At 49.5% G+C, this 11,027-nt stretch overlaps 1 protein-coding gene across 4 annotated transcripts; it reads right to left on the bottom strand.

Annotated features, from left to right (window-relative positions):
- Positions 1-8,375: 8,375 nt before the first annotated feature.
- Positions 8,376-10,818, bottom strand: LOC136365499 (transcription cofactor HES-6-like). Of its 4 annotated transcripts, none has more exons than XM_066326009.1 (4): positions 10,675-10,759; positions 10,514-10,600; positions 10,357-10,438; positions 8,376-10,184 (listed from the first exon to the last, which is right to left on the bottom strand). In XM_066326009.1, the coding sequence occupies exons 1-4, from the start codon at positions 10,738-10,740 to the stop codon at positions 9,829-9,831; spliced, it is 591 nt and encodes a 196-aa protein (XP_066182106.1). In that variant the 5' UTR covers positions 10,741-10,759; the 3' UTR covers positions 8,376-9,828. The 4 variants fall into 4 exon arrangements, with proteins under 4 accessions (XP_066182106.1, XP_066182103.1, XP_066182102.1 ...); XM_066326006.1 differs by having other exon boundaries at positions 8,376-10,272; XM_066326005.1 differs by having other exon boundaries at positions 8,376-10,438; positions 10,675-10,818.
- Between the last annotated feature and the right edge of the window lie 209 nt (positions 10,819-11,027).

Below are 11,027 nucleotides of genomic sequence, written 5' to 3' on the forward strand. Positions count from 1 at the left end.
CTGCTCTTGGGAACATTTGGGCTGTTGCACTCTGGTTTGGGACTTCATAAAAGAATTGGAGGAAGAGGATAATAACAGCTCCAAAGGCCACTGCCTCTTTGAAACTGCTTAACACTACTTTTTTAAAAATAGTTTTATCAACAGCAAAACACAATTTTTCTCTCTTTCGATGAGATACAAGGGTTTCTTGTCAGACAATTTGAGAAAGAAATAAAGATGAATCACTCTTGAGGCTTGAGGACGTCGGGACCTTTAGGACCAGTTTAATTGAATGGAGGTGAGGAGTTGTTAAAATAGAAGCAGAAAAGAGACGCGGGGCTAAATCTTTGTGTGTCTATACTCTGTGACCCAAAACAAACAAGAAAGCTGTCAAAACAAGGAAGGCTGGAATTGCCCGGTGTCTAGACAAAAAAAATAGAAAAAAAATTTTTGAGGAGGATAGAGAAAAGTGATCTTTAGAGCTTTTAGCAAAAGAAGCTCCAGCTACAGCACCCAACCCCCCGAGGGCTGTGTTCGTCTGGGCTGTGTGCTAAGCTGCATTGTCAGATTGATACAGATCTGAACTCTAAGGTAGCATGAATCAAATCAAATTTGTGTGTCCAGGCACTTTAGATTTTGGGTTCTTTGAAAACCAAACCCCAGATAAGTAACTGGGCTGCTTGAATCCCTTTCACCTTTATTCAGAAAAATGTCTAAAATATCATTGTCTAAACAGTTCCTCAGTATCAAATATTCTCTAAAAACAAAACCAGTAAGTACAAAACATGTATAAAATGATGCTTTTGTTCCAGGGGAAGTGGAGCCCTTCCTCTTTGGGAGGTGTGTGTGATGTGGTGCTGCTCTGATGCCATGGTTACAGGCACTGCAGAAAACAAACCCCGAGCACCACCTGGGCTCTCCCTCTTCTCCAGTCCCCATTTCCCTGCTCATTACTGAGACTCTAACAGGAGATGCAGGAAGGTTGAAGGCTCATGTGGTTCAGCATCAAAAATGACCAGAGGTCAAAATCTTTTCATTTGAGCCAGAAAGCCAAATCTCCCCATTACACTGTAAGATTCTGCTACATTTCTGGGGGGAGGCAGTGTGAGCAGCAGTTTTGGTTAGGTTTCTCACCAAGAAATGAAGGCAAGGTGAAGACAGCACACTCAGTGGAGGCTCTCACAAACTGACAGGCTTTTCCAGAAGTGGTGGGACAAACTGGGATCCACAGCTAAATCCCTTCCTGCTTGGGCAGCTGCTGCTGTGCTCTCATGGCCAGGAGCTGTGTGTCACTCCCTGTGCTCAGGGACTGTAGATGCTGCACTGGACAAGTGACAGAAGGACTGCCACACCAAAGAGTCCACCTGTTGGTGTCAACGGGATCTAGAAGTATATGGCATGGATATACCTGAGAATTCCCGTGGTGTTGCCAGCACTGCAGGAACCCCTTTTCCCAGGGCAGGCAGCAGGAATGCAAGCATTCTGTTTGGGAGGGGAAGAACAAAAAACCCACAACCAAAGTAAAGAATACTCGAATACACGTGACTTTTTTCATTCCTCATCTACTTATTTTGCATGACACAGATTATGTTCGTTTGCATATTTCATTTTCCACCTGGCCCATGTCGTTTGCCTCTAATAATTTAAATGCGTGTATGTGGCTGAGTCAGAGGGGTCATTGCCAGGCTGACCAAGGAGAACCCTGCCCTGAAGGGTTGGGTGGCACTTAAATCTGTTTGGGTGACCAAAGGGAACAGTGGAGTTTATGAATCTGTCATTCACCCATCAACACTTGCTCTTCATGTAAGACCTTAGTGATTCATCCACTACTCAAGACTCATAATATTTGAGTCATAGGAGACTTGAGAATGTAAAATTTGAGGAGGATTGTTCAGCTGAATTGGCCAGTTGCCCAGTAAACCTCTGCCTTGAGAGTCTTGTGGCCAGTTCTCCATTAATGTAATGCTTGAGTTAAACACACTGCCTGAATACAGAATGGAGAGGGGAGTGTCTGCCAGTAGACTCCATGTTGGGAAACTGGAAATATTTTACTTGTTTTGAATGTACTTCCTTAGATTTCATATATTATACAAATTAAAGTGCAAGAAAACATTGGCTTGATTCAACAGCAGTGGCTGGCAGCAAGAGCTTTGATTTTAGGGAAATTGGACAGTTCTGAGAGGTCAGCAGATGCTCTGGCCTTACAGATTCATTCTCCTCCATAGCCTAAATAGGAGTCCTTCCCTTCTTCCTTTGCCCTTGCCTCTCTGTGCTATGAAATGATTTCCAACAGCTGTAAATTTGTGTGTGGCTGTATAAACCCACAAAAGACATAGGAGAATTCTGGTAATTTGGTAAATCGGTGGTAAATTCTGGTTTTATCACCCCAAGAAACTCTGAGGTATCACTGCTGCCTTCTTTGTATAGCTCTTGATAGAACTAAACAAGAGCAAACTGTTCTTGGCTGTCGTAACAGCTTGCACATTAGCATGGTGTTTTTGTTGCATCTTTTAAAAAACGCAAATAAATCCCAAGGTGTTAAAGCAAGCAGGTACATATTGCTGTGTGTCCTCCCTGGAAATGCAGCCAATTCTTCTAGCAAAAAGCTGACAGGTTAGAATTTGGTTGGTGTTTTTTTGGTTGCTTTTCTTTTTAAAGGGGTTTGGGGAGTAGACTGTAATTTCAGCAATAGAGGAGTGGTGCTGGAAGGAACAGGGTTGGGAGCTGACTCCTGAGTCAGCATAGAGCAGCATTAGAGACTTGGGGTCTGCATTGTGCTTTGCTTTGCCACTGGGGTTTTGTAGCCAAGGAGCACAGCTCTGGCTCGGTGCTGCCTGAAAGGATGTGAATCATTTTCCTGCTTCCTGCAGCAGCTCAAAGTGCAGGGTGGCCGCTGCTCCTTATCCCCCATGGGCACTGTGTGGCACCAGTGCAGCTGGGTGTTGTGGTTTGAAAACAAGCCAAGTGAGAGGCTCCAAGTCAGAAATAAAATTTAATGAGAAGAAAAGGAAAAAAATAAAATAAAATAAATGCAAAAATACAAAAAGAAAAAAAAAAAAAAAAAAAAAAACAAACACTGACAGAGTCAGAATACAACCTGAGCAGGGTGATGGAAGCAGTCCAGGTGAGGTGGTCTTCCTGAAGCAGTGATCCCATAGAAAGGTCTGGTAGCTCCAGTTCTCTGAGAATCCAGTGGATGAGGGCTGCTTCTACTGTCCCAAATCCCAGCTTATATCCAGGTGAGAATGCTTGGCTCTTCCCCATGGGCGGAGCATCTCCCAATGGGATGATGAGTCATACAGGAGCTCCTTGATGGCCCATTACAGAGAGATAGCTCCAGAGGGAGTTATCTGTGAGTCATGCACAAGGCATTGATGGGCCATTAAGTGAAGATGGTGATAGAATACATCCTAAACTACAGCCCAGGACACTGGGGGTGCCAGGCTCACTGATGCCTTAGGATTTAGCATTTATATTTTTCAAATCCTGTACTGCTTTAGTGTATAACTCTAAACTCAACAGTCTGTCAGCTGCTGTTCTGTTTTATTCAGACAGAACAATTCCTCTAGGCCTGAAACTAAAGGACACCTCCCTGTCTCAGGCCCCAAGAGATGTCAACAAAAGTGAGTTGGGGGGAGCAAACTGGGGCTAAATGACTTCATTACCTGAAGCTGTAATTGCAGCATTCACCCCTGAGATGTAAATGGACCAAACTCAGAATTGTCTGAAAAACCCGTGACCATGGTCCACCTTGGGTGTGACCTCTGAGAGGCTCTGACTGCCCAAGGTGTGTCTGTAGAAGGCCTTTAATAAACACCCACTTTATTCTCTCTATCTTGTCTGGCCCCTGTTCCAGGGAGCCACCCCAGGGCATCCCCACCATGTGTGATGTGGGACTGCTTGTGTCCTTTGGGTCTTAAAACCTTCTCTTTGAGGCCAAGTGCATTCAGGAGCCTTCCAACTTCTGTCACTTTATTTAAAGCTTGCTGGGAAACAAAGGACATCCTGGGCACTCTGCAGAGGTACCCTAAGGCTCCTGAGGAGTCTTGGGCTTCCCTGAGTGCACGTGTTGGCTTAGTAAGAAATGCGGGGTTGGTTGAGGGATTAATGAGTGGGAGGCTTGCAGCTGCTTGGGGAGCAGCAGCTCCTCAGTAGAGATTTGCTCCAGAGTCCCAGATTTGGGTAAGAACCTGCGTGCTCCCTCTGCCTGGATGGGGGGATTCAATTACACTCCTTTTCTGACCTGCTAATCTGCTCCTGTGAACAAGAGAGAGAATCTGGACCAGGATTATGTGTGTAAAGTAGTCTTGGGCTCCTGGTACTGTGCAGGCACCTGTTGACAATCTGTTGAACAGGAAAGGAATCTGAGCATGTTGTTTTGAGAAGTGGAAGTGTAGGTATTTTCAACGTTGGGGTCAGCCATGAGCAATGAGCATCCAAGGCTGGTTGTAAACATCAAGGGACATTTGCAGGCCCAAAGGAGGCAAATTTGCTCAGTTTGTGTGATTCAGTTCTTGGTGAGGTGAGACCCAGTTGGTGTGGGTGCTGTGACCAACCTCTCCCCACTGGTGGAAGAGTTTGGTGGGGCTGATCTGTCTCTTCTGGGCTTCCCCCCTTTTTCAATATGGGGAACATTAATTACAAAATCTGTTGCATGGTGACAGTGGAAGGGGTTTCATAGTGACTTTGCTCAGCACAGGCTGGTTCTGGTGAACTGATTTTAGGATAGGAAGATTGGAGGTCTGGAGTTTTATTTGGGTGCGTGTCAGCCATGGATGGTGCAAAGCCTAAAGCACCACCCACAGGGGCCATGAGGAGCTGAAACCCATTCAGGGACGACTGGGTGGGCACACGGGCTCTGGGGGATGCTCAGGGATGTCCCTTCCCTCTCAGTGGACACAGGCACACCATTTTAAGGATGCTTTAAGCTGTGCCTCTCTGGTGATGACTTTAAATGAGGCTGCTCTGTTTTGTAGTTAAAAGGTGCAGGATCTTTGCAGAGTTCAGCTGAGGGTGAGTGAATCTGTGCAGTTCCTGAAGTGGCCTGCGAATGCATGTTTGAAGATGCCTTGGCTCTGAGCTGCCTCAGATACAAAGAAAACTACTCTCCTTGCTTTCTACTAATATTTTAGCCAGAGACCAATGCAAAAACTATAAACCACAAATTGAGTTAATTTTACACTTAAGAGATCAGAGGCCAGAAGGGATCAGTTAATATAATTACTTGTATGTTGTTGTTTTACTAAGTAGTTTTTGTTTGTAACCAAAGCAACTTGTATTTGCTTCTGGAAATATATTCTGTCTCCCTCGACGTTAAAAGAAAGGAAACTCATTACTTCTTCCAGTGTCTCATTTCAAACATTTTCCTTCTCATTTCAGACAATCTGGACCTACTATCTAGGTCTTGGCACTTAAGGCTCTACTTTATTGGATTAAAGGACTTGTTGAACCACTTCCTCAGCTGGTAAGTGAACTATAGAACATATGTATAATGCAACACAGGCAGTATAACTAATCAAATCACCCTCAGTAATCATCTTGTTTAACTAAATTAACTTAAGGCATCATGCTCTGAGGTGTATTTTCACATTTGAATGTTTTCTGAACGAGCCTGGATTTTTTTTTAAGCTCCTTAAAATGCAGCACACTGAATCTGACTTGCTGAAAACTCTAATGAAATGCTAATGTTGTGTAGGGAGCTAAAATCCCATGCAAGGAGACAGACTGTTTATCCCCTTTGCTTTTCTTTTAGCCTAGCTCATGCAGAAGCCTGAGAGGCCCGAGGTGGACAATTTAGAGACACTATCCATTTAGGTAACTGTGGACTTGGGAATTTGCTAGAGGATGCAACTTGGAACCATGCATCTCATTAAAAAAAAAAATAAATCTCTTAGGAGGCAGAGAAACGGTAGTCTTCCAGTTAAGGCTGCTGGATTAGTGTGTGAATCCCTGCTTTTTCCATGTGCTGCCTGCATGACGTTGGGACCATTTTGCTCTTCTGTGGAACAAGCAAGATGCTGGTCCCATCCACGCTGACTCGTGTGGATCAGGTTCAAGCAAGGAGCTCTGGGACACACCTGACAGGAGATGTGCTGCTTGGCCCTGCTGTTTTCATCTCCAGAGAAAAGAGCGAGTGGCTTGGACAAAGGTTTGGGTGTGTTGCAGCAGCTGAACAGGGGATCTGTAAAACTCGTGTGTCTGCAGGGGGAGGAGCAGTCAGGACTGGGGCTGGGAGTGTGTGTGCAGAGCTGTGCTGGGGCACAGCCCCAAAACCTGCAATCCTCAAACTGGGCTCCAGCAGCTGGAGCTGTCAAAAGTGGACAGCCCCTTGGGGCTGAGGGGTTGTTATCTGTGAAGAGTTTACCATAATGTGGCAAGGCTCTGGGTGTCAGGATTAACCAATACTCACTCCAGCACTTCTCATAAATCATCTTTTTTTGTGACGTTTCGGTACTTTTCTGCTAACAGCAGCATCTTGGATGGTAAGAAATTAAAGCTGTGTTACAGGCAGGAACCAACTGCCTGCTCAGCAGAGAGTTCCTGCCTGATGTCTGCACCCCTAGACCTGCTGCTGAGGCCTGGGCTGGTTGTAGTCTTCTAGCCTTTTCATTGGAATAGAGACTGAAACATCTATTTGGAGAGGGAGACTGCAGAGAGCTGCAGGATACTTGCTAGTGGGAGATGAAAGAAGCTCTGAGTTGATTGGTGTGATTTAAAAGCTTGATCTTGCCTCCTGGCCAGAGGCTCTGCTAAAAGACCTCTGGTACATGCTGCCAAGAGGTTTGAACTCCCAGTCCTCCCACCTGACCTAGTCTAACAAGGAGCATTTTTCCCCTCTAACAGGTGTGAGCAACTGACATGCAAAGAGACGGGAAAATGAGCTCTTCTATTATTCTCCACTTGCATATCAAACGAGAGGAGTCCTGTTAGATCAGATGGTCTGTTTGTATTACTTTGGAATGGAAAAGAATAAAGGCAGTTTCTATAAAGAACAACTTGAAAAGCTTCCCCGGTTTTTCATCAGAGCTGTTGGAAACCTTCCTTCCCTAATACACTGCCCCTTCCCCAGTCCCACCCCCAAAATGCTCACCTCTTCCTGCCTTTGTCAGGCAAGTGTCAGATTTGACACCTGTGCATTAAGGTACAGAAATGCAAATGGACAAATCCAGCAACGCCTAATCAGAGGATGTAAACTTTCTGTGAACCTAATTTGTGGATTAAAAAGAAAAAAAGGCCACATTGCTAACACATTTCTAAACTGCTTTTGACACTACTGAAAAATTCCTCATAGTACTGCTCTGACCTGGCTTTTCTTTTCAGCCTGTACAGCACTGTGCTCAGGGGAAAGGGCTGTAATCCCTCTGCTCTTCCCAACCACTCCAGCCCTGGGAAAGCAGCTGTCCAGGTGGCCTCACAGCCCTGCTGCTGTTTTCCCTGCAGCAGAGGGAAGGGGATGTGCCCAGGTGTCCACCCCAGTAAGGTTCCCCTGGCTGTGGGAAGGGCAGCAGCACAAGCAGGAATGGGAAAGCAACAGGAACTGAAAAGAGAAGCTTTGGCTTCCCTTCTCCAAGGCCAGCAGAGGGAAAGTTGAGCACCATATCTGCAGTGCTGCTGAGCAGGGCTGACTTTGCTTTGAGCTGCCCCCAAGCCCTGCTGAACCAAAGCTGGCACTTCTGTGTTGATTCTGGGCTGTTTCTGTCAGCAGTGTCAGTATTTGCACTTGCTTTCACAGGAGCCTTACAGAGAGCCCTAACACAAGCATCCTTCGTCTCACATAGATGAAGCCAAGCTGAGCTGCCTCTGGTGTTCCTGCAGCAGTGGAGAGGCTGCCAGCATCAGCCCTGGGTGCCACTGCAGAAGGCACTGAGCTCAGGCAGGGTCTGAGCGCTGCTGTTAGCTACAGGCTGGGCTGTAGCTGCTGCTGTCACGTTCAAGAACTGGGCTGAGGCTGCAGCTCCCTCTGAAGGGCCTTTTCCAGCCATCAGACGTGAGGGGTCCTGGTTGAGGGGCTGTGTGTGAACTGTCCTTGGGGGTACAGGGAGCTCTGTGCTAAGAGAGAGATGTATCAAACAGGACATGAGACCCAAGGGAAACTGATATAAATAAACCTGGACTTGGGTGGTACAGCCTCAGTCCAAGAGGTCATCAGCTGTGTGGGGTGTTTTAGTGCAAGGGTCTCAGGCTTCACTTCCACTTCAAACCCCAACCTCCCTCCCTAAAGCAGAAAGATCACTACAGAGGCTCTCACCTGCCCTTGCTCAGCTGGTTTTTGCCTTTCTCCTCCAACACATTCAAAGGGAATGTAGCACAACGGGATGAGAAGCACCAAACATTCTGATTGACACCTTTGAACAAGAACACCCACCTCAGGTAAAAAAAATTACAAAGGAAAGGCCTTGCCAGTGCTTCAGTTTCTACTTTTATTATTCCATGGGATTATTAACAAAGGTACATCTCTAGACCCTTGGTCGTTGGGTTGCTTCCTTTCTTGCTTGTTCTATGTTTGGGAACTTCCACGTATTTAGACACTTGACAATCCCTTTTTTCCTCTTTAAAACGACAGCTCTCTAAAGGTATTGTACCACACCATAACTAACCTGGCATCTCCCCAAAGCAGGAACCAGGAGAGGTCAAACCTCAAGGATAAGAATGCTGAAGGTCCCCCTCCAAGCCCCCCAAAACATTAAAGAACACCTTCCAAACCCATTGCACACTCTGTTCAACGGAGTCTTTTTCTGCTTCCCACCAGCAAAAAAAAAGAACCCAAAGAGCAAACCACTCCCCTGTGAAGTTATGCCCCAGGACAGGATTTGCCTAGCACTTCTGAAGTTAGAGCTGTGCATGTGTGAGCAAGGGCATCAGATGGCAGATCAAGTAGAGTAGGTTTGAGACTGGCATCCAGACCAACCAGCCCCAAACTCCGTGGCCTAAAACCAACTTCAGCCACCATGACCTCGCTCATGCAATAAACTTAAGTGTCAAGTAGAATTAAACAAAAGAAGTATTTGAATTTCAATAGTTAAGTTAACAACGCTTAGTACAAGGATTAAGTCTCAATTAGCAGCATTGTTTCCATGATATACACATACTGGTGTTAAGAGCCAAGAAGAGGGAGCTATATTTTTAATGTTCTTAAACGGGTTGGAAAATATATGCCACATTGTGAATTCAGGGATTTTTTTATTAAAGATTAAAAATAAAAAGCAGTTGACACCCTAATATACATAAAGTCACAATAAACTCAAATGTGCTAAAAGCAAAATGTGCATAAAGACACTCATTTCTAAAAGGCACCCTGCCACCAACATCTTTTAAAATGCTTGTCTAAGTCCACCAGGTTTCTAGTTTTCTCTCCCTTCCCTAAAGGTGAGGCTTTAGGCTGCTACCAGGAACAGATGCCCCCACTGACACCTTTGAGGGGTCTGTGCTATCACTAGAATGCTTAAAACCGTGCATGCAGACTCAGCTCCAGCTTCTTCTGGAATTAACTACTGCGATTTAAAATGCACAAGGGCTTTTTCTTAAAAGGTAGCAGTGTTTGGGTCGCTAAGGGCCACGAAGAAAGAGATAGGATTATAAAATAACTGCTGCGTCTCCACCAGAAAGCTTGGCTACTACAAACCAACTCCCTCCTCCTCCCCCCCATCCTCTCGTAAAAACAACCCCTAGAGTTACAAAATGCCGCACACGCACACGCACAGGGATGAAATGTTAACGATTAGGCTGTCAGGGCGTGACAGCGTCAGAGTGCCCGAGTCCGCAGTCCCACGCTGCCAGGCGCACACACTCACACAGACACTCACTCAGCCTGTGCGGGGCACCCTGCCCTCCCCGGAGGAGTCTCTGCGCTCACTGCTCTCCGCGGTTACCAGGGTCTCCACATGGATTGGGGCGAGCCGGCCGAGGGCAGGCCCTGCGTCTGGGACGCGTCCAGTCCGTCCGTGGAGGTCTGGCCCGGCCCGGCCTCGGCCGACTCGGAACAGGTCTCTTGGCCGGCGGAGGGCGAGAGCGCCGGGCCGGGCAGGGCCGGGCAGAGCCGGGCTCCGGCCCGCAGCGCCAGCGCCTCGCCGGCAGGCCACGAGCCGAGCGCCGGCTCCCCCGAAACGTCCGTGATCGAGTCCGGGCAGCCGCCCTCGCTGAGGGGCATGGACTCCAGCAGGTGGTTGAGCAGCTCGGCGGCCGTGGTGGCGTCAATGCCGGGGCAGCTGGAGACGAAGGTGTGCACCTCGTGCATGCACTGGATGTACCCGGCGGCGAAGCGCTCGCTGGCCTCGAGGAGCCGCCGCCCGCCCCCTGCGCCGCCGGGGACAGAGAGGGCCGCGGGTGAGGCGCGGGCCGGGCCGGGCGCCCCCCGCCGCCCCCCGGGCCGGCACTCACCGCGGCCGCGGCGCTCCAGCACGGCCCGCACCCGCCGCACCGTCCGCTCCAGCACCTCCGCGTTCTCCAGCTTCGCCTGAAACTGACCCGGGGCACCGCGGCCGTCAGCGCGGCCCCGGGCCCCGCGGGCCCCCGCCCCGCCTCGCCGCCGCCTCACCTCGCTGTCGGCCAGCAGCAGCCGCAGCTCCCGCAGGCTCTCATTGATGCGCGCCCGGCGCTTCTTCTCCACCAGCGGCTTCTTCGCCTGCGGGGACAACAGCGCCGTCAGCCCGCCCTGGCCGCGGCCCCGCCCCGCCCGCCGCGGCCCCCGCCGCTCACCCTCCTGTCGGCGCGGGGCTCCGCGCAGCCCGCGCCCCGCGGCGGGCTGTCCCTGCCCGGCGCCATGGCCGCGCCGCTGCCCCGCTCCCTCCGCTGCGTGCCGCTCCCGCCCCGCGCCGCCCTTTTATACCCCGCGATTTGCATGTCAATGAGCCCATTGGCCGCGCCGCGCGGGCAGCGCCGAGCGTTGGCCGAACGGGCCAATGGCGGCCGCGCGCTTTGTCTGCGGCGGGGCGGGGCGGGGCGGGGCGGGGCCGGGCCGGCCGCGGCTCCCCCTGTGAGCCCCGAGCCCCCGCGCCCGGTCCGGCCTCAGAGCCTCGGGGTGCCCGTGTGTGCGGCTGGGGTGTTCGCGG

Source organism: Sylvia atricapilla, chromosome 10, assembly GCF_009819655.1.
Source record: "Sylvia atricapilla isolate bSylAtr1 chromosome 10, bSylAtr1.pri, whole genome shotgun sequence".
Taxonomy (NCBI): domain Eukaryota; kingdom Metazoa; phylum Chordata; class Aves; order Passeriformes; family Sylviidae; genus Sylvia; species Sylvia atricapilla.

What these genes read in the sequence shown, in the direction of transcription:
- LOC136365499 (XM_066326005.1), bottom strand. Translation starts at nt 10,818, where the DNA reads ATGCAAATCGCGGGGTATAAAAGGGCGGCGCGGGGCGGGAGCGGCACG. An exon ending in AGCCCCGCGCCGACAGGAGG is followed by an intron (nt 10,601 to 10,674) that starts GTGAGCGGCGGG and finishes TTGTCCCCGCAG; the next exon opens with GCGAAGAAGCCGCTGGTGGA. An exon ending in TGCTGCTGGCCGACAGCGAG is followed by an intron (nt 10,439 to 10,513) that starts GTGAGGCGGCGG and finishes GCCCCGGGTCAG; the next exon opens with TTTCAGGCGAAGCTGGAGAA.